We start from the raw sequence: 23733 nt of genomic DNA, 5'->3' as shown, positions 1-23733 counted from the left end.
TTTTTTTTTTTCCCCATATTTAACTCCTCGTTTTATTCCCTTACTTTATGGTTCCCTTTGATTAGGTGGACAAAGTGCTGCAAAATCAGAATTCCTCAGTTTCCTAGTTTTTCCTGCAAAAAAATATTAGAAGTGATGTCCAGGTTTTCATATTGATAGCAAATCCTTACCATAGGTCATCTTATTGATAGCAAATCCTTACCATAGGTCATCAGTGTATGATCAGAGTAGTATCACATCTAGAGTCCTAATGATCAGCAGAACAAAGAAGCAGCAGTACGTCCACATCCATGTGGTTTGTCTGATATGGAAGCCAAGATGCTGTTCCCTTGCCTAATAGACAGTCATGTGCCGCAGACTTTTTATCCTGCTGATCAGAGTTACTAACTGATCACATGTTGATGCCCTATTCTAAGGGTGCGGATGTGTACAGACACCTAGATCGAGTGCTTTCAAGAGTCAACAGTCATCTAGTGCTGATCGATGGATAAAACATTTATGGCCTATTTTAAAGGACTTGCCATCATCAAATCCAAGTAAATCTCACTTCCTAGATAATTTTGAAAGACTGAATAGACAGAGAAAATAATGACCAGCAATGGATGAGAAAGGCAAACTATGCAGATGACACACGTCATATTTTACTTTTAAAATGCAATGGGTGGGCACTACTGAAAATACATCTACACACTTCGTGAAGTGACTCAATGTTCTGCAGTAGAAAACACCAAAACTATTAGCGGCTACACTAAACCGGTCATGAAATTCCAACTTCCAGATTGTGACAACAATGTTCCCGAAGAGCCACAATCTGTATTTGGCTGTTCAGACTACATTTGTAGAAGGTCTCAATGTGGTCTCCCTCAAAAAAGGAGTACGGCCAGCAGAAAGCCCTTAATACAAATCCACTTAGACAATGCCGCTATGTTTAGAGAGATCAGGCTCCACTCTTCCCAACATTAGAGAAGCCCTTTACAAAAACAGGGACAGAGCCCAACAAAAAAAAAAAGGAACGGTAAAAAGTTTGGAAGCATTTTCACTTATTTCCATATCTGGTTAAGAATAATGTAATATAGCAAGGACAGATGCCTCCAAATCTAATGAAGACAGAAGAAAAAAATAAGGCTGCATATACCCTGTACTAACAGCAGACCAGATCCCAGCATAGGAAAAAAAACATAGGTTTCCCTTTGCTCTGATGGATTTGGTTTCAATTTTAGACAAGAAGTATGCAGCACTCACAGAAAAATAGTGTGAGGACAGCCAGACCAAGAGAAAAAAAAAATATCACTATTAATAGAAAGTACTTTGCTTATATTCTGAAGATGACACGAATTTAGCACATACCAACATATGTATTCTGAACTATAAGACAATGTGCATATGACCCAGTATTCCCCGTTTTTATGCTTGTAAAACATTTAGTGCATTTTGTAATCACTAGTACACTGCAAAATACTTGACATGATTGGGAGTCATAAAGGTAGTGATTTTAAACAGTTAAAATTACATTTAAAATTGTTGTGCTAGGAAATTATCTATACTTTTTACCATTCAGTCTCTTTAATACAGAAAATGAAAGCGGTTCTTCAGATTAAGTAGCAAACTATGGTGAAGGGTACAAGGACGAGGTGAACGATAAAACAATAAGCTTGTGCTAGTCTTGGCAAAGCATGGGAGTCACAGTCCAGGCTACGGGCAGAGGATCTCAGTCTTGTTTCAAGGATCAGTTCAGCTTGTCTGGCTGCAGAAGAGGAAGGAAATGACCTTGCCCGACTCCAATCACTCACTCACTTCACATATATAACTGTATGCAATCCCTGGCAGCAGCAATATGGTCACAAGCACATGGAGAAACCTGCTGTGTGCCAGGTCTGAAGCCAACAAGGAACTACCAGCCTACTGTGCCCACAGCTTGTGTCCTTCATTAACATGGTGAGCCAGAGCGGTTGGAGGACAAAAAAGACAAATTCTCAGATAAATGCAGTTTAGCTGATGAAAAACAGTAACGCACAGTGAACACTTCTCAGAATTAAAATAAAAATTGCTCTTGCCAAAACAGGTTATGTTGTTTGAGGATCAGAGAAAAAGAAAAGCACAATTTCAATGACTGTTTCTGAACAGCCCAGGCTACAGTAACGGATACAACGAGGCTCACTACAAGACCCCTGAATAGCTCATGCCATAGGTTGACCTCCATAAAACCATGCATCTTCCAGGTGGCCATGTAACCACGTAGATTTCGCCTTCAATGATACTTGTAAAATGCATTCCACATTTTAGTCTAGTAAAACTCAAATCTAGCAACCGCATGGAAAAGACGTCTTGGCTCCAGAATTTAGCTCTACTGTATTCTCTGGAGGCTGGCTCAAAACCAGTGGCTTATGACTCTTGAGCTTGTGCGCCAGTGTCATGAATATAGCTTCAACATGGTCATTGGTATTCTTGGCAGAGGTTTCAAACATTGGCATGCTGTGTAAATCAGCAAATTTCTGAGCCAAGTCAGTGGGTACTTGAATGGAGTCCTTTAGGTCACATTTATTTCCAACCAGAATTCGGGGCACATCATTGGTAAGTAAATGCCGCTTGCACTCCTCTATCCAGGCTGGCAAACTCTGGAAACTTGCCATGTTGGTGATGTCATACACAAAAACCACAGCATGTACATTCCTATAGTAGTGCTGCACCATGCTCTTGCGAAAGCGCTCCTGCCCAGCTGTGTCCCATAGCTGAATCTGTAAGAAGAAAAAAAGCAGAAGGCAAAAAATGAAATGTAACAATAAATGCTTGTGGTATAAAAAGAAAAATATTTTTATAATTGTGGTTATTTAAAATAATTGATAGGCCCACTTTAAAGAAACCTGTCAGTTTAGGCAATTTGAGAACAAGCTGTTCTGCGTACATGAGGAATAATACTTTTTGTCCATTATAGACCCTGTATCATGCAGTTTTTTTCTCAGCAGACTCTCTAATTTTCAGTTGTTTTTGAGTTAGTCAGTAAAGACTTACCACTGTGATGGATCTCCAAACAGAACGCAGAGACATGAGTGATTCCTGCTCACCTATGTTCAGAAGCAGGTGCATTTTAGGAAAGCCTTATACAGCAGTGCTGAGTAGTGTATATGGGAATCCAACCATGGGTTAAGATAAAACATATTGTAGAAAGCAGCAACATTGTCTTTTCCTCTCTCCCTAGGTTTAAGGGTACTGTCACACAGTGCAATTTTGATCGCTACGACGGCACGATCCGTGACGTCGCAGCGATCGTATGATTATCGCTCCAGCGTCGTAGACTGCGGTCACACGTTGCAATCACGGCGCTGGAGCGATGCCGAAGTCCCCGGGTAACCAGGGTAAACATCGGGTTACTAAGCGCAGGGCCGCGCTTAGTAACCCGATGTTTACCGTGGTTACCAGCGTAAAAGTAAAAAAAAAAAAACCGTACATGCTCACCATCTGATGTCCGTCCGGTCCCTTGCAGTCTGCTTCCTGCTCTGACAGATCCGGCCATACAGTGAGAGCAGAGTGCAGCGGTGACGTCACCGCTGTGATCTGCTCTCACTTTCCGGCCGGCAGACAGTCAGAGCGGGAAGTGGACGGCAAGGGACCGGACGGACATCAGATGGTGAGCATGTACGGTTTTTTTTTTTTTAACTTTTACGCTGGTAACCACGGTAAACATCGGGTTACTAAGCGCGGCCCTGCGCTTAGTTACCCGATGTTTACCCCGGTTACCAGCGAACGCATCGCTGGATCGCTGTCACACACAACGATCCAGCGTTGTCAGCGGGAGATCAAGCGACGAAAGAAAGTTCCAAACGATCTGCTACGACGTACGATTCTCAGCAGGATCCCTGATCGCTGCTGCGTGTCAGACACTGCGATATCGTAACGATATCGCTAGAACGTCACGAATCGTACCGTCGTAGCAATCAAAATTGCACTGTGTGACGGTACCCTTAGAAAGGTAGCTGTAATTTGATACCTCAGCGAGCTGGAAGTTCATCTAGTCTTGCTGGATGATTTTACCATAATTTCTGAGTGCATCAATTAGATCAGTGGGTGGGTGAAGGTAGGAAATGAGGCAGAAAAGTGGAAACAAAAATAGATATCTGAACTTACCATAAAATCAGTTTCTCATAAACTACAATGGGGACACAGGACCATGGGTATATATCCTGCCAATAAGAGGCCCAATACTATCTAGAAACTAAGGTGTTAGTGCTACCTGGTGGACTAAATCCTCTCCTCTGACACTAGGCAGCTCAGTTTAGTGTCGAACGCAGGATGAGGGCAGTAGTAAAAAAATAAAAATAAACAATCTATACTAAAAGACAAATCGGGAATCAATATGACCTGAACTAGTGGAAGAAAAACACATTAGAGGCAACTAAACTAACCCCATGACAAAAGAATGGGAACAGGGTGGGAGATGTGTCCCCCAATTTATTCAACAAGAATATTCAACACGGATTTTACAGTAAATACAAAAAATACATTTTCTCATCAATAGCATTGGGAGACAAGACCGTGTGATAAAACAACAGGTAACCATGTGGATGATCTAGCAGAGAGTGGTCTACTGTACCCTACATCCAAAGCTGGCATCGACCAAAGCAATAGAGTGGATCTTGTAGAATCTGACGAAAAGTGTGGACAGAGACTCAAGTAGCAAGCTTGCAGGCCTGAGCCCGAGACAAATCTGATGCTTGACCGCCCAGAAGGCCCCAACTGCCATGCAGAATGAGAAAGTAGATGCTTGTAAGCAGGGCTGTGGAGTCGGTAAGCCAAACCTCCGACTCCTCAATTTCCATGACACAGACTCCACTAAAATGAGCTCCGATTTCGAATCCACAGCCCTGCTTGTAAGGATAGATGCAATGCACCAACCTCTAGAACATCTTGTTAGTGGTAAGTCAGCATGTGAGTATGGAAATTGCGGAAAACATTGCCTTGAAGGAGTAAAGGCTAAGGCCAGCATAGCGACCAGACTGAAGAAAGGAAAAACCCTAGGAATAGAGAATGCCATGGTATGGGAGTCCCTTTATTTCCATCTACCCAGTAGGACCTCAAAATATAGAGATTAACTTTGGCAGACTGTGGCTTAAGAGCTATCAACATACCGTAGTCTGGATAACAAAGTCAGACACACCCTTGGATCTCAGAACCTCCTCTTCAACAACCGAACCACACCGTTAAATGCAGAGGAGGCAAAGTGTGGGTGGAACCCAGCACCTTGTGAAGGAAGGTCATGAGGAGGAAAAGGCCATAGAGTCAATGTCAAACCAGCACCGTTATGATTGCCACAGCGACTGTTGCCTTGACGGTGGGGTCAGGGAGGGGGTTAGGAACCAGGGAAGCAGTGAAGAAAAAAAACAGCTCATGACTTGATAATCTACAATAAAAGCTCTTGGGACTTGGTGGCATAGGTTGGGACCTTGTGATTGAGCTGGGACAAAAAGAGGACCATGCTGGGGGTACTCCATTGAGCACTGTGAAAAGAACCCATCTTCCAGTTCCAGAGTTTCTTGGTTGAGAAGGTCTGCTGCCCGGTTTTCCACGGAAGGAATGCAGACCATGGAGCGCTGAAATGCAAGACTCCACCCAGTCACCCAGTAAGTAGTCGAATTGTCTGTCTCAGTAGGTCTCAGTTTCAGGAAGTTGATCGGAGGCAAGATACCTCCAGAGACAAGACACCTTTGAAAACTGACACCATCTCGCTCCAAACCTTCATACATAAAATGGATACTGCACAAGAACTCCATCCGCAACAAATCACTCCAGCACAACAAAAGTAGGGCTTGTCAAGTGAAAGGAAAACATGACCCACCTGGGGTGTTGAAGGTCAAGATCAGAAGATTCAGATGCTGGATAGCATCAGACAATCAGCCAAAAAGCTGCAAGAAATCCAAGGTAATTTGAAGACCAGAAGAATTCTCATCTCTGGACAAGACCTGTATCAAAAGATCTTTCATATAAAAACTGATTGACACCCCTCTGGCAAGCAGTAATACCATCTTGTGAATGAGTACCTAGTTTAAGATCCTAGGAGCTGTCTCTAATCTGAAGGGGAGTGCAATGAACAGGAAAAGAAAAGAACTGACAAAGGTGAATAAATTGCTGGCAATACTCTGTGACGGGTATATGAAGATACATGTGGCGTAAATCTACCGTGACGTGTATCTACCGCACAGAGGAATTCTGCTAGCACCAGTGACGCGACCAAGGATGCAGGGATTCCACGGCAAATCTTCAAACTTGTACAAAACGGTAGATGCTCTTCAGGTCTAGAATGGGTCTGACCAAGCTGTCACTCTTTCACTCATGGGAACTGTGACCAGGATGAGGCAGTATCTCTGGAAACATTTGGGGCATGGAACAAGGACATTAACACCTTGGATGAAGGTCGTAAATGGTTCGCTGAAAGGAGAGCATGCAAGATCAAACCATTAGATGGGACTAAGAAAAAAAAAAAAAAAAAAAAGGAAAGAAACCCTTGGGAAGATTATTCATTCAGGGCATATAGGCCTTGTTGACCCAATACACCATAAAAACAGGACGTAACGCATAGATCATTTCCAAAAAAGCTGCTTTAGAAAGGCAGTCAATCCTCTTATCCTGCAGGTCACTAAGGAACATCGCATCAGAACATGGGAAAGGAGGGGCCATCTGTGGACCAGATATGGACCACCTGGAAACTAATTTGTCCGCAAAGGGAAAAAGGTCCTTAAACCTCCTTAAGGAAGGCATGCGCCCATCTGAGCGTTTCCATTCTTTCACTAGAAGATTGTAAAGTCTTCAAAGGGAAAGGTACTTGCTGCTCGCAGAGCTGCTGGAAGAAAAATCCTGGAAAGGGGAGGTAGACTTCTCCTTTCCTGAAGTGTGACAGTCAATGCCCAAAAAAGATCCTGAAAGACCAAAGCCAGTTTAGAATTCTGCTAGTACTCAAGAGTTAGAGTAGTTCCCTAGGGACTCAGACTGGGCTGGGGGAAAAGCGGTGTTATATGCTGTGGCTCTGTCTCGGAATAATGCGGGAAGACCAAAGAGGATTTGTGCATGTATGTCCTATGTCTCTTGTGAGCGGCTATGGGGCTGACTTCTCAGGCTCTATGCCAGATGGCGCCCAATGCATTACTGAAAGCTCACAGGTCAAACTAGGCTGGCAAGCACTCTGAGGATACAATAATGGATTGGGAGAAAAATTTGGGAAAATAAGCCCCTTCCTCAGTAAATAGCATGAAGGAACTTAAGTAGAGAAAAAAGCTCACTCTACAACACCTCCTAGTCCTGGGAAAAGTTAGGGGAATAGAGTTAGTCAAGGGACGTACCAGGCCACCATAGGCATGAAATGAAAGTTGCTGCCTAGAAGGGGCCTTGATTAGTAAGACTACCAAACCGTGCGGTGCCCCTGGTGTTCAGAATCTTTTTTTATCTATTGGAATAATGTTTAAATTCAAATTAAATAAACTAGTATGGAACGATAAAAGTACAAATTAGGTCTTCCGTGTTTCATGGATCCCCATACACTTTAAAGGGCACATCAAATCCGCAAAATCTGATCTTTTAAAACTGATGAGTATACAGATACTGCCTAAGAAAAAAAAAAACACCACCAGTGCGTGAACTGCCAGCCGGCAACTGAGCTGCCTAGTGTGAGGAGAGGGTATAGCCTAGCAGAGAGCCAAGATCTTTTATTTTTTTCTACATAGTGCAGAGTCCCTATTGGCAAGGCATATCCCAGAGTCCTGTATCCCCCCCAATGTTATTAACGAGTGAGAAGCAGATTTCTCTGATAAATTTAAAACAAACTTTGAAATGTGTCTTAACTTTACTACTGATTTATGCAAAAAAATTTTGATATGACAGGGACCATTTCACTTTAAAAGGTTTGTTGTGGATTACAAAAATCTGTCTTCTTGCAGAGACAACAGAATTATTGTCCATATGTTGTTACTGCATTATTCTCTTGACTTAAGCTGCAATACCACACAGACACCGCTTATGAGCAAGGGTGACACTTTTCTGGAATAAAGTAGCCAAGTTTAAGGTTCTACAACTCCTTAAGTTACATCTTGTTCCTTGACAGCAGCTTAAAGGTAAGGTACCGCGTTTGTAGATCATTAATAAATCACTGTAATGTAGCATAACATGCTGCTATAACCAAGTTTTAAATGCATGTGAAACAGATTTCGTGTGTTATATGTGTTTAACCCCTTAAGCCCCGAGGGTGGTTTGCACGTTAATGACCGGGCCAATTTTTACAATTCTGACCACTGTCCCTTTATGAGGTTATAACTCTGGAACGCTTCAACGGATCTTGGCGATTCTGACATTGTTTTCTCGTGACATATTGTACTTCATGTTAGTGGTAAAATTTCTTCGATATAACTTGCGTTTATTTGTGAAAAAAACGAATATTTGGCGAAAATTTTGAAAATTTCGCAATTTTCCAACTTTGAATTTTTATGCCCTTAAATCACAGACATATGTCACACAAAATACTTAATAAATAACATTTCCCACATGTCTACTTTACATCAGCACAATTTTGGAACCAAAATTTTTTTTTGTGACGGAGTTATAAGGGTTAAAAGTTGACCAGCAATTTCTCATTTTTACAACACCATTTTTTTTTAGGGACCACATCTCATTTGAAGTCATTTTGACGGGTCTATATGATAGAAAATACCCAAGTGTGACACCATTCTAAAAACTGCACCCCTCAAGGTACTCAAAACCACTTTCAAGAAGTTTATTAACCCTTCAGGTGTTTCACAGGAATTTTTGGAATGTTTAAATAAAAATGAACATTTAACTTTTTTTCACACAAAATTTATTTCAGCTCCAATTTGTTTTATTTTACCAAGGGTAACAGGAGAAAATAGACCCCAAAAGTTGTTGTACAATTTGTCCTGAGTACGCTGATACCCCATATGTGGGGGTAAACCACAGTTTGGGCGCATGGCAGAGCTCGGAAGGGAAGGAGCGCCATTTGACTTTTCAATGCAAAATTGACTGGAATTGAGATGGGACGCCATGTTGCATTTAGAGAGCCCTTGATGTGCCTAAACATTGAAACCCCTAACAAGTGACACCATTTTGGAAAGTAGACCCCCTAAGGAACTTATCTAGATGTGTGGTGAGCACTTTGACCCAACAAGTGCTTTACAGAAGTTTATAATGCAGAGCCGTAAAAATAAAAAATCATATTTTTTCACAAAAATGATCTTTTCACCCCCAATTTTTTATTTTCCCAAGGGTAAGAGAAGAAATTGGACCCCAAAAATTGTTGTGCAATTTGTCCTGAGTACACTGATACCCCATATGTGGGTGTAAACCATTGTTTGGGCGCAGGGCAGAGCTCAGAAGGGAAGGAGCGCCATTTGACTTTTCAATGCAAAATTGACTGGAATTGAGATGGGACGCCATGTTGCGTTTGGAGAGCCCCTAATGTGCCTAAACATTGAAACCCCCCACGAGTGACACCATTTTGGAAAGTAGACCCCTTAAGGAACTTATCTAGATGTGTGGTGAGCACTTTGACCCAACAAGTGCTTCACAGAAGTTTATAATGCAGAGCCGTAAAAATAAAAAATCATATTTTTTCACAAAAATGATCTTTTCACCCCCATTTTTTTATTTCCCCAAGGGTAAGAGAAGAAATTAGACCACAAAAGTTGTTGTGCAATTTGTCCTGAGTACGACGATACCCCATATGTGGGTGTAAACCATTGTTTGGGCGCATAGCAGAGCTCAGAAGGGAAGAAGCGCTATTTTACTTTTCAATGCAAAATTGACTGGAATTAAGATGGGATGCCATGTTGCGTTTGGAGAGCCCCTGATGTGCCTAAACATTAAACCCCCCCACAAGTGACACCATTTTGGAAAGTAGACCCCCTAAGGAACTTATCTAGATGTGTTTTGAGAGCTTTGAACCCCCAAGTGTTTCACTACAGTTTATAACGCAGAGCCGTGAAAATAAAAATTATTTTTTTTTTCACAAAAATGATTTTTTAGCCCCCAGTTTTGTATTTTCACAAGGGTATCAGGATAAATTGGACCCCAAAAGTTGTTGTCCAATTTGTCTGGAGTACGCTGATACCCCATATGTGGGGGGGAACCACTGTTTGGGCGCATGACAGAGCTCGGAAGGGAAGGAGCGCCATTTGGAATGCAGACTTAAATGGATTGGTCTGCAGGCGTCACGTTGCATTTGCAGAGCCCCTGATGTACCCAAACAGTACAAACCCCCCACAAGTGACCCCATATTGGAAACTAGACCCCCCAAGGAACTTATCTAGATGTGTTGTGAGAACTTTGAACCCCCAAGTGTTTCACTACAGTTTATAACGCAGAGCCGTGAAAATAATTTTTTTTTTTTTTTTTCACAAAAATGAAATTTTGCCCCCAGTTTTGTATTTTCACAAGGGTATCAGGATAAATTGGACCCTAAAAGTTGTTGTCCAATTTGTCCTGAGTACGCTGATACCCCCTATGTGGGGGGGAACCACTGTTTGGGCGCATGACAGAGCTCGGAAGGGAAGGAGCGCCATTTGGAATTCAGACTTAAATGGATTGGTCTGCAGGCGTCACGTTGCATTTGCAGAGCCCCTGATGTACCCAAACAGTACAAACCCCCCACAAGTGACCCCATATTGGAAACTAGACCCCCCAAGGAACTTATCTAGATGTGTTGTGAGAACTTTGAACCCCCAAGTGTTTCACTACAGTTTATAACGCAGAGCCGTGAAAATAAAAATTATTTTTCTTTTTCACAAAAATGATTTTTTAGCCCCCAGTTTTGTATTTTCACAAGGGTATCAGGATAAATTGGACCCCAAAAGTTGTTGTCCAATTTGTCCTGAGTACGCTGATACCCCCTATGTGGGGGGGAACCACTGTTTGGGCGCATGACAGAGCTCGGAAGGGAAGGAGCGCCATTTGGAATTCAGACTTAAATGGATTGGTCTGCAGGCGTCACGTTGCATTTGCAGAGCCCCTGATGTACCCAAACAGTACAAACCCCCCACAAGTGACCCCATATTGGAAACTAGACCCCCCAAGGAACTTATCTAGATGTGTTGTGAGAACTTTGAACCCCCAAGTGTTTCACTACAGTTTATAACGCAGAGCCGTGAAAATAAAAATTATTTTTCTTTTTCACAAAAATGATTTTTTAGCCCCCAGTTTTGTATTTTCACAAGGGTATCAGGATAAATTGGACCCTAAAAGTTGTTGTCCAATTTGTCCTGAGTACGCTGATACCCCCTATGTGGGGGGGAACCACTGTTTGGGCGCATGACAGAGCTCGGAAGGGAAGGAGCGCCATTTGGAATGCAGACTTAAATGGATTGGTCTGCAGGCGTCACGTTGCATTTGCAGAGCCCCTGATGTACCCAAATAGTACAAACCCCCCACAAGTGACCCCATATTGGAAACTAGACCTCCCAAGGAACTTATCTAGATGTGTTGTGAGAACTTTGAACCCCCAAGTGTTTCACTACAGTTTACAACGCAGAGCCGTGAAAATAAAACATATTTTTTTTCCCACAAAAATGATTTTTAGCCCCCAAAATTTTTATTTTCCCAAGGATAACAAGAGAACTTGGACCCCAGAAGTTGTTGTTCAATTTGTCCCTAGTACGCTGATACCCCATATGTTGGGGTAAACCCCTTTTTGGACGCACGGGAGAGCTCGGAAGGGAAGGAGCACTGTTTTACTTTTTCAACGCAGAATTGGCTGGAATTGAGATTGGACGCCATGTTGCGTTTGGAGAGCCCCTGATGTGCCTGAACAGTGGAAACTGCCCAATTCTACCTGAAACCCTACCCCTAACCTCACCCCTAACCGTTTACTGAACATTTTCTGACAGTCATAAGTGCCACGTATATAAGTGCCACGTATATAAGTGCCACGTATATAAGTGCCACGTATATAAGTGCCACGTATTTAAGTGCCACGTATTTAAGTGCCACGTATTTAAGTGCCACGTATTTAAGTGCCACGATATTTCAGTGCCACGATATTTCAGTGCCACGATATTTCAGTGCCACGTATTTCAGTGCCACGTATTTCAGGCACTGAAAAATACGTGGCACGTAAATACTTCAGTGCCACGATATTTCAGTGCCACGATATTTCAGTGCCACGTATTTCAGTGCCACGTATTTTAGGCACTGAAAAATACGTGGCACGTAAATACGTGGCACGTAAATACGTGGCACTTAAATACGTGGCACTTAAATACGTGGCACTTAAATACGTGGCACTTAAATACGTGGCACTTAAATACGTGGCACTTATATACGTGGCCACTGAAATATCGTGGCACTTATATACGTATATACGTATATAAACGTATATTTCAGTGCCACGTATTTCCGTGCCACGTATTTCAGGTTAGGGGTAGGGTTAGGGTTTTTTGTTTTTTTCTTGTTTTCTTGTGTTTTTCTATAAAAACGCATGCGTTTTACCGCGTTTACATGCATTTTTTCACACATGCGGTTTTTTAAAAAAACGCATGCAGATAAAAACGCAAGTGTGAAACCAGACTAAAAGACGCTTTTTATAGCAAAAAAGTTTTTGCGTCTCCACATTTTGAGACCTATAATTTTTCCACATTTTGGTCCACAGAGTCATGTGAGGTCTTGTTTTTTGCGGGACGAGTTGACGTTTTTATTGGTAACATTTTCGGACACGTGACCATTTTTTATCACTTTTTATTCCGATTTTTGTGAGGCAGAATAACCAAAAACCAGCTATTCATGAATTTCTTTTGGGAGAGGCGTTTATACCGTTCTGCGCTTGGTAAAATTGATAAAGCAGTTTTATTCGTCGGGTCAGTACGATTACAGCGATACCTCATTTATATCATTTTTTTATGTTTTGACGCTTTTATACGATAAAAACTATTTTATAGAAAAAATAATTATTTTGGCATCGCTTTATTCTGAGGACTATAACTTTTTTATTTTTTTGCTGATGATGCTGTATGGCGGCTCGTTTTTTGCGGGACAAGATGACGTTTTCAGCGGTACCATGGTTATTTATATCCGTCTTTTTGATCGCGTGTTATTCCACTTTTTGTTCGGCGGTATGGTAATAAAGCGTTGTTTTTTGCCTCGTTTTTTTTTTTTTTTCCTTACGGTGTTTACTGAAGGGGTTAACTAGTGGGCCAGTTTTATAGGTTGGGTCGTTACGGACGCGGCGATACTAAATATGTGTACTTTTATTGTTTTTGTTTGTTTTTTTTAGATAAAGAAATGTATTTATGGGAATAATATTTTTTTTTTTATTATTATTTATTTAGGAATTTTTTTTATTTATTTTTACACATGTGGAAATTTTTTTTTTTACTTTTTTACTTTGTCCCAGGGGGGGACATCACAGATCGCAGATCTGATAGTGTGCACAGCACTCTATCATATCTGCGATCATACTTTCATCGGAGCAGGCTGCAGCTTTCATCTGCAGCCTGCTCCGACCCGGAAGTGCTCCCTGCAGGACCCGGATACAGCCCCTCGGCCATTTTGGATCCGGGGCCTGCAGGGAGAAGACGTTCGGTACGAGGTGAGTACATCACCTTGTACCGATCGTCTCAGGGAAGCCCGCAGGGAGCCCCCTCCCTGCGCGATGCTTCCCTGTACCGCCGGTACACCGCGATCATGTTTGATCGCGGTGTGCCGGGGGTTAATGTGCCGGGGGCGGTCCGTGACCGCTCCTGGCACATAGTGCCGGATGTCAGCTGCGATATGCAGCCGACACCCGGCCGCGATCGGCCGCGCTCCCCCCGTGAGCGCGGCCGATCGCTATGACGTACTATACCGTCGGTGGGAATTAAGGCCCACCCCACCTCGACGGTATAGTACGTCATATGGGATTAAGGGGTTAAAGAAGGAACTGGGGGCTGACATCTTGGTTTTGCAGCAGTAGCAGGGCACTAACAGTGTCATTTTACAGCACCCCATGGACATAGGAGAGCTAATAGACCGGCGCTGACCCTATCTATAACATTGGAGAGGTGTTAGCAGTGAGCTGGGCACGCCTCTGTGGGCTGCACAATTCACTGCTGTAGGTGTGACTAGCTGCCATTTTATTATAGCCCAGTGCTCTCTGCCCAGCTCCACTTACTCTCTATCACAGGAGCTCCATTCACTCCATTAAGCTGCATTCCCAGCCTGCAGAGAGGTGACACCTGACTCCTCTCTCAGCCATACAATGTATCTCTCCCCTCCCTCCACAATGCCTGGCCATTCACTGCAGACCTGGAGCTCCTTCTTATCTTACTGAGGGATGAGTCACAGACAGCTCTGCACAGACAATGCTGCTCCATACACACCACATAAACTAACTGTGCTTCTGATGCACTAACTGCTGGTGATAGCAGATCACAGGGCAGTCACACACAAAATGGCTCTGCCCTGTGATGCTGCTCTTCATTCTGCCCCAGGGATATTAGACCACCCAAAAGGGGAGGGAAATGCTGATGTCAGCAGTTACTGCCCAGATTTTCCAGCTAACAGTAAAGCTGATAAGTCTTACTATAGCTGCTTGAGGTCTAAAACGGAAAATGCTCCCCCTAGTGGTCAATATATATATATTTGTAAGAAAATATATAATATTTTTCATATAGAAATATTTGCAAACAGTGCAAACATTGCATTAATACATTTTATTTACTATTTTAAGCTTAATTTCACAAAAAAACAAACTACAAGAAAACTGGTGGCACCTTCCCTTTAAAGCAGAGAACATTTAGAAGCAAGTGCCAACATGTAGAAACGTTATAAGGTGGTACAGATCCTATGTACATGGTTCTCCAAATGGAACCATATATTTATTTTTTTAATACTTGGTCTGCCAATAAAACCTGAGGATTGGAAAATAAAGGAGCACTGATTTTCAATCAAGCATTTCTTGAGGTTTTCTCCATCACTGTTCATTCATGCACTCTCCATTTAATCTCATTATTACCTTTATTCTTTCTCCATCTATTTCTACACACCTCTCCCTAAAGTCCACACCGATGGTGGCCTCTGTCCGTTCAGGGAAATAGCTGGTGCAGAAGCGGTACGTCAGGCAGGTCTTTCCCACATTAGAATCACCAATCACAATGATCTTAAAAATCCGGGCCCGGGTCGACCCATAGGAGCACGTGCTGTTGATACTAGCTTCCAAGGATGATTCTAGTCCTCTGTCTCCACCAGTGGCAGAAGACATAATTACCCACAAGCAAACGCTGAAAAAGAAATGGTGAAAATGAAAGTCAAGTCAAATCCAGCCAAGCCGGGCTGGGACACAAAGCAATACACAGTCAGATTACCTAGAATAGGCCATAAAGGACACCTTCATTTATGCAGGTTCTGTGTGAGAAGAACTAAGTCCTAATAAAAGACAGCAACTCACTTTATCAGGCATGCACAAGCATTTTTTGGTCCAAGGACCACATTGTCGTACTAAACCAATCTGGGGACCAAACTAAAAATTAAAGGGGTATTACCTTCTGTGACATATTGAAAGTATAAACCATGATAGTCCTGTATGTAGAATTTGTATCTCTTACTTCCAAAAATCAGCACTCTAATTGTACATTCACACAGCTGTTTTACGAGGATTTAGATACATGCTGCTCTTTAATCCACAACAAAAATGGCATTACTCTTTTAATAAGTAATAAATACAAATTTCCGACTGATATTAATGTGAGAAGCTCCTTTAGTGTCCATGGTGCTGTTTTTTTCACGTTATTTTGAACATTTAGCAATAAAACTAATAGGAAGCTTATTCAAACAGTGAAGAATTGTTCATCTGGATTTGAAGTAAACTTCTCTTTGAAATCTTCATTCATAAAAAACAGTGTGCACAGCCCCTAAAGAGGAAGAGCTCCTGCACCTACACAGCCCTCTACAATAGGTTATGGGTTCTTTGCTTACTGGATAATGATTCAAACTCCCATAAACTACAGTGGAGATGGCCGCGGACATGGCCACCTGCCTAATCCACAGTCTACCTTCTGGAGTGCCAGACGGGTGAGGAGACCCCATTCTCCTCATGTACGAGGCAGAGATGTCCACACAGGGCACCATTAGCACTTGCCAGTCCCTGCTCCTAAGCTGCCGCACGTCTCTTCTGTGTGTGGCTGCCCACATATAGTTAACCTGTCAGTCAAGCATTTTTCTTTTTTTCAGATGATTGGGGGCCACACAGAATGGCTTTGCGGGCCGCAGGTTTTTCACCCTTGCACCATATGCTTCATGCATAAAATTTTGCAACGGAGCTGAAATCTTAGAGACAATGGCCCCAATTAATCATTACCTTTGCGCCTTTTTTTGTTGCTGCCACACAATTTACTATTCTTTTTGCACCCGTCTTATATTTTCTTGCCTGTTTCTTTTTGTTTTCCACTTTGTGGCCAGAGCCTTGCCATTCAAGACGTTTTTTCCGTATTCACCAATTGCAATTTTTTTTTTAAAGTCACTAAATATGACAACTTCACTGCAGTCCCCCCTGATGTATTTTTAAATACGCAATTTTGGCCACAAAAATACTTCAAGATGAGGAAAAAAGACCAATGCTGACTTCATGAATTGCTTGTGGCAGTTTGATGAATTTGGTGCCAAAAATGGCAACTAATATGGCAAAACAAAAAAGGAAAGTGACTTAAAAAAACCCTGCAAATAATGAATCAGCCAGTGACCGTACAAGTGACGGTACGGTTAGGTAGAACTCCCTAAGGGGGCATGAAATACACATAGGGTCCAGCCTGTGCAGGACAATAGACCTAGAAGGGCCAAATATTACTCTATATATGCAGAAAAAAGGCAGCAATCCAAGGTTGATGCTAAAAGTGTTGTATGTATTGTAGGGCACAAGATGCAACATTTGAGCACAGTGCCACAAATACTTCTGAAGCTCTGAAAAGGTTTTATCATGAGAGACAATCAAACTGTTCAAATACAATTCATTTTCAACACTGCATTATTGTTCTCTCTCAGGCTGCTAATGATATACAGTAGCTCGCCCAGAATCCGGCCTCCACTGATCGGGTCACACATGAGCAGATGGCAATTCTGTAATAAGCCTGAAAATCACTTAACAGGGCTGATAACACCGCCGAGAGAGGGAATTGGAGCGTCTGTGTGAAGGAGACAGACCGTGTTTTCCATGCAGCCATCTCTGCGCACCGTCAGAAAACCAAGAATGATCGCTTCTACTGGCGAGTGCTGTGTAGGCGGACAGCTGCACAGGACAATGCTGTGACCGGGACATGTGCAGTGCAAGGCAGCAGTCACGGGAGAAGCGGTCAGTATCGCCTTTAGGTGATCGTACAGGGAGACGACTGCACAGGACAATGCTGTGACCGGGGCATGCGCAGTGCAAGGCAGCAGTTACGGGAGAAGCGGTCAGTATCGCTTTTAGGTGATCGTACAGGGAGACGACTGCACAGGACAATGCTGTGACCGGGGCATGCGCAGTGCAAGGCAGCAGTCACGGGAGGAGCGGTCAGTATCGTCTTTAGGTGATCGTACAGGGAGACGACTGCACAGGACAATGCTGTGACCGGGGCATGCACAGTGCAAGGCAGCAGTCACGGGAGAAGCGGTCAGTATCGTCTTTAGGTGATCGTACAGGGAGACGACTGCACAGGACAATGCTGTGACCGGGGCATGCACAGTGCAAGGCAGCAGTCACGGGAGAAGCGGTCAGTATCGCTTTTAGGTGATCGTACAGGGAGACGACTGCACAGGACAATGCTGTGACCGGGGCATGCGCAGTGCAAGGCAGCAGTCACGAGAGAAGCGGTCAGTATCGCCTTTAGGTGATTGTACAGGGAGACGACTGCACAGGACAATGCTGTGACCGGGGCATGCACAGTGCAAGGCAGCAGTTACGGGAGAAGCGGTCAGTATCGCTTTTAGGTGATCGTACAGGGAGACGACTGCACAGAACAATGCTGTGACCGGGGCATGCGCAGTGCAAGGCAGCAGTCATGGGAGAAGTGGCCAGTATTGCCTTTAGGTGATTGTACAGGGAGACGACTGCACAGAACAATGCTGTGACCGGGGCATGCGCAGTGCAAGGCAGCTGTCACGGGAGAAGCGGTCAGTATCGCCTTTAGGTGATCGTACAGGGAGACGACTGCACAGAACAATGCTGTGACCGGGGCATGCACAGTGCAAGGCAGCTGTCACGGGAGAAGCGGTCAGTATCGCTTTTAGGTGATCGTACAGGGAGACGACTGCACAGGACAATGCTGTGACCGGGGCATGCGCAGTGCAAGGCAGCTGTCACGGGAGAAGCGGTCAGTATCGCCTTTAGGTGATTGTACAGGGAGACGACTGCACAGAACAATGCTGTGACCGGGGCATGCACAGTGCAAGGCAGCTGTCACGGGAGAAGTGGCCAGTATCGCCTTTAGGTGATCGTACAGGGAGGCGACTGCACAGAACAATGCTGTGACCGGGGTATGCGCAGTGCAAGGCAGCAGTCACGGGAGAAGCGGTCAGTATCGCCTTTAGGTGATCGTACAGGGAGACGACTGCACAGGACAATGCTGTGACCGGGGTATGTGCAGTGCAAGGCAGCAGGCACGGGAGAAGCGGTCAGTATCGCCTTTAGGTGATCGTACAGGGAGGCGACTGCACAGAACAATGCTGTGACCGGGGTATGTGCAGTGCAAGGCAGCAGTCACGGGAGAAGCGGTCAGTATCGCCTTTAGGTGATCGTACAGGGAGGCGACTGCACAGAACAATGCTGTGACCGGGGTATGTGCAGTGCAAGGCAGCAGTCACGGGAGAAGCGGTCAGTATCGCCTTTAGGTGATCGTACAGGGAGGCGACTGCACAGAACAATGCTGTGACCGGGGCATGCACAGTGCAAGGCAGCTGTCACGGGAGAAGCGGTCAGTATCGCTTTTAGGTGATCGTACAGGGAGACGACTGCACAGGACAATGCTGTGACCGGGGCATGCACAGTGCAAGGCAGCTGTCACGGGAGAAGCGGTCAGTATCGCCTTTAGGTGATTGTACAGGGAGACGACTGCACAGAACAATGCTGTGACCGGGGCATGCACAGTGCAAGGCAGCAGTCATGGGAGAAGCGGTCAGTATCGCCTTTAGGTGATCGTACAGGGAGGCGACTGCACAGAACAATGCTGTGACCGGGGTATGTGCAGTGCAAGGCAGCAGTCACGGGAGAAGCGGTCAGTATCGCCTTTAGGTGATCGTACAGGGAGGCGACTGCACAGAACAATGCTGTGACCGGGGTATGTGCAGTGCAAGGCAGCAGTCACGGGAGAAGCGGTCAGTATCGCCTTTAGGTGATCGTACAGGGAGGCGACTGCACAGAACAATGCTGTGACCGGGGCATGCACAGTGCAAGGCAGCAGTCATGGGAGAAGTGGCCAGTATCGCCTTTAGGTGATCGTACAGGGAGGCGACTGCACAGAACAATGCTGTGACAGGAGGAGCATGTGCAGTGCAAGGCAGCAGTCACGGGAGAAGCGGTCAGTATCGCCTTTAGGTGATCGTACAGGGAGGCGACTGCACAGAACAATGCTGTGACCGGGGTATGTGCAGTGCAAGGCAGCAGTCACGGGAGAAGCGGTCAGTATCGCCTTTAGGTGATCGTACAGGGAGGCGACTGCACAGAACAATGCTGTGACCGGGGCATGCACAGTGCAAGGCAGCAGTCATGGGAGAAGTGGCCAGTATCGCCTTTAGGTGATCGTACAGGGAGGCGACTGCACAGAACAATGCTGTGACAGGAGGAGCATGTGCAGTGCAAGGCAGCAGTCACGGGAGAAGCGGTCAGTATCGCCTTTAGGTGATCGTACAGGGAGGCGACTGCACAGAACAATGCTGTGACCGGGGTATGTGCAGTGCAAGGCAGCAGTCACGGGAGAAGCGGTCAGTATCGCCTTTAGGTGATCGTACAGGGAGGCGACTGCACAGAACAATGCTGTGACAGGAGGAGCATGTGCAGTGCAAGGCAGCAGTCACGGGAGAAGCGGTCAGTATCGCCTTTAGGTGATCGTACAGGGAGGCGACTGCACAGAACAATGCTGTGACAGGAGGAGCATGTGCAGTGCAAGGCAGCAGTCACGGGAGAAGCGGTCAGTATTCATTTTGGGTGACAGTACAGGGAGACGGCTGTAAAGAACACTGTCTCCCTCACACAGACACTCAGATTTCCTCTCTCAGCAGTATTATGAGCGCTGTTCACACCAGGTTATGTCAGCTCCTTAGTCTCCACACGTGTAACCACTAATTACAGATATGCTATCTGCGCGACTAGAGCAGGAGAAGCCAAATACTGGATGGGCGATATCGTTAGCAGCCTGTAATAGAAAAACAAATTGCATCATTTTCCTAAGAACTTTTACATTGAATGCATTCACTATAAGGCCGTGTTCACACTTCAGTATTTGGTCAGTTTTTTACCTCAGTATCTGTAAGCCAAAACCAGGAGTGGAACAATCAGAGGAAAAGTATAATAGAAAAACGTCACCACTTCTGTATTCATCACCCGCTCCTGGTTTGGGCTTATGGCCGATGGTAGAACCCCTGTAACTGACAAGAGCTGACAAGGCTGAAATCAGTTTCTTATTCGTCTAGTTTCTTATTCGGCAATTTTTTCTTTTCTGTTTTTTTATAGGTTTAACAACAAAAAATAATCCTCACAATAATAACATACAATGCAGCGAGGTGTCCTGATGTGAATACACTTAAAAACAGCTACAAAAACAATAAAACTGGCACAAAAATTGGCATCAAAGTAGGCACCGAAGGGCATTAATGAAAGGGTTAAATGACTTGGGGCCACTGATATCACACTGCAGACATATAGAACAGGGTGCCCCACATCAATGCCAGGTATCTCCAGCCTGGCCCAAATGGGTTCTGGGCATCAGAACTGGCATCAAAGTGGGCAGTCGATTTTGGCCATTTGAATAAGTAACTGATGTTTTTAAGGGGTTAAATGACTTTGGGCCACTGATCTCACACTAAGAATACACAGATGGTGATGCCCCGCATCAAACCCAGGTCCTTCCAGCATGGCCCATGTAAGGTAGAAAGAATACACGGATGTGTATTCTTAGTGTGAGATCAGTGGCCCAAAGTCATTTAACCCCTTAAAAACATCAGTTACTTATTCAAATCTGTGAAAATGGGCTATTTGCCCACTTTGATGCCAGTTCTGATGCCGAGAACCCATTTGGACCAGGCTGGAGGGACCTGGGTTTCATGCGGGCATAACTATCTGTGTATTCTTAGTGTGAGATCTGTGGCCCAAAGTCATTTAACCCTTTCATTAACGCCCTTCGGTACCCACTTTGATGCTCATTTTTGTGCCAGTTTTATCATTTTTCTTGCTGTTTTTAAGTGTATTCACATCAGGGCACCTCGCTGCATTGTATGTTATTATTGTGATGCTTTTTTTTGTTGTTAAACCTATAAAAAACAGAAAAGAAAAAATTGCCAAATAAGAAAACTGACGAATAAGAAACCAACTTCAGCCTCGTCAGGAGCTGTGATTCTGAGATCCACAGGTCTTTTAAGCTGCAAATGTAGGTAAAAGTTTCACCTTCAGCAATTCAAAGGATGAAATATGCGGCTCCTTCATCGCAATGATATCCACAAAGGTAAATGTCTGCGGAATCTCCACTGTGGGAGCTCTGCAGCAGGGATGTTACATCTTAGGGCACATTATCAGGTGCAGATCAGCTACACGCAAGCCGATCGGTGGTGGCTAATACCCTGTTTGCACCGGCCGACCGCTGCTCTATAAGCACAGAACTAGTGTTAATGTGATCAGTCTGTGCACATAGATCATGTTCTCGGCAGCACATCCCCTGGTCACTCACACAGCACAATGAGCTGCCGAGAGATAGGATTTACTTGGACCCCATCGTATGAATCCCATTTTTAAGACAGAACTCCTGCATCACTGTGGAAAGGCAATGTGACCAGGGCCTCAGTATGTCATCAGTCACGAGGGACACTGCGCAGAGGATTCATTCTGGGAGGTTCACACCGCGGATCCCCCACGGACTGATGAACACCAGACAAAGTAATGCTGCACAATGAAGATCACCACGATGGAAATCTGACAGATTCCAATATTCAATGGGACGCCACTGCCCACCATCGCCTGACGCCACTGCCCACCATCGCCTGACGCCACTGTCCACCATCGCCTGAAGCCACTGTCCACCATCGCCTGACGCTACTGCCCACCATCGCCTGAAGCCACTGTCCATCATCGCCTGACGCTACTGCCCACCATCGCCTGACGCCACTGCCCACCATCGCCTGAAGCCACTGTCCATCATCGCCTGACGCTACTGCCCACCATCGCCTGACGCCACTGCCCACCATCGCCTGACGCCACTGCCCACCATCGCCTGAAGCCACTGCCCACCATCGCCTGAAGCCACTGCCCACCATCGCCTGAAGCCACTGCCCACCATCGCCTGAAGCCACTGCCCACCATCGCCTGACGCCACTGCCCACCATCGCCTGACGCCACTGCCCACCATCGCCTGACGCCACTGCCCACCATCGCCTGAAGCCACTGCCCACCATCGCCTGACGCCACTGCCCACCATCGCCTGACGCCACTGCCCACCATCGCCTGACGCCACTGCCCACCATCGCCTGAAGCCACTGTCCATCATCGCCTGACGCTACTGCCCACCATCGCCTGACGCCACTGCCCACCATCGCCTGAAGCCACTGTCCACCATCGCCTGACGCTACTGCCCACCATCGCCTGACGCCACTGCCCACCATCGCCTGACGCCACTGCCCACCATCGCCTGAAGCCACTGCCCACCATCGCCTGAAGCCACTGCCCACCATCGCCTGAAGCCACTGCCCACCATCGCCTGAAGCCACTGCCCACCATCGCCTGACGCCACTGCCCACCATCGCCTGACGCCACTGCCCACCATCGCCTGACGCCACTGCCCACCATCGCCTGAAGCCACTGCCCACCATCGCCTGACGCCACTGCCCACCATCGCCTGAAGCCACTGCCCACCATCGCCCGAAGCCACTGCCCACCATCGCCCGAAGCCACTGCCCACCATCGCCCGAAGCCACTGCCCACCATCGCCTGAAGCCACTGCCCACCATCGCCTGAAGCCACTGCCCACCATCGCCCGAAGCCACTGCCCACCATCGCCTGAAGCCACTGCCCACCATCGCCTGAAGCCACTGCCCACCATCAGGACAGACACGGTTCTGCTGTTATTTTGTTTTTTCTGTTCCTAATATGAAATGGCGACATTTAAAGAAGCCGGAGACGTCCAACCTGAGGACTATGGATGCAGCTGTGAGCCCAAGACACCAGTTGATCCCCTGTATGTGCCAGGGTCACATATGGGACTGACAGCAGACGTCACTGTACTGTACCCGGCCAGCTGGGGATGGAGCGCGTCCACGTACACATGCAGGGACGCGCCCAGTCACTCACCTAGCGGGACTGCTCGGTATCCCCGAGAAATAGCGGGCGTGACCGGAGAACCGCTCACCACGGGATGGATGTGAAGGGTGGAAAGAAGCACTAACTAACCGGGGTCCCTCTTCACTACCGGCCCCGGTGCCGCAGCTTCCTCTAGTGCGGAGTAGCCGGCTGCTTTGGCATTTTACTCGCTCCTCCTGAATACGCTTCGTCACTTCACTGCCCGTCTTCTGCCTCCGCCCTGCTGGGATAGGCTAAACAAGTCA

General features: G+C 45.7%; 1 protein-coding gene across 3 annotated transcripts; it reads right to left on the bottom strand.

Moving 5' to 3' along the window:
• Positions 1 to 621: 621 nt before the first annotated feature.
• On the bottom strand, positions 622 to 23733 carry RAB33B (RAB33B, member RAS oncogene family). Of its 3 annotated transcripts, none has more exons than XM_077279198.1 (3): positions 23538 to 23733; positions 14975 to 15239; positions 622 to 2735 (listed from the first exon to the last, which is right to left on the bottom strand). In XM_077279198.1, exons 2-3 carry the CDS (start codon positions 15218 to 15220, stop codon positions 2301 to 2303), a joined length of 681 nt encoding a protein of 226 aa, XP_077135313.1. In that variant the 5' UTR covers positions 15221 to 15239; positions 23538 to 23733; the 3' UTR covers positions 622 to 2300. The 3 variants fall into 3 exon arrangements, with proteins under 3 accessions (XP_077135313.1, XP_077135312.1, XP_077135314.1); XM_077279197.1 differs by having other exon boundaries at positions 23480 to 23730; XM_077279199.1 differs by having other exon boundaries at positions 23579 to 23729.

This window comes from Ranitomeya variabilis, chromosome 1 (assembly GCF_051348905.1).
Source record: "Ranitomeya variabilis isolate aRanVar5 chromosome 1, aRanVar5.hap1, whole genome shotgun sequence".
In the NCBI taxonomy this organism is placed as follows: Eukaryota; Metazoa; Chordata; class Amphibia; order Anura; family Dendrobatidae; genus Ranitomeya; species Ranitomeya variabilis.
Note: the sequence above shows the minus strand (reverse complement) of the source record. Positions and strands in the feature narration are given on the sequence as shown.

Excerpts from the sequence above, each read along its gene's own strand:
- RAB33B (XM_077279198.1), bottom strand. The coding sequence starts at position 15,220 with ATGTCTTCTGCCACTGGTGGAGACAGAGGACTAGAATCATCCTTGGAA. Across the intron at positions 2,736-14,974 it reads TAGATGGAGAAAGAATAAAG|ATTCAGCTATGGGACACAGC; the intron begins GTAATAATGAGA and ends TTCTTCTTACAG.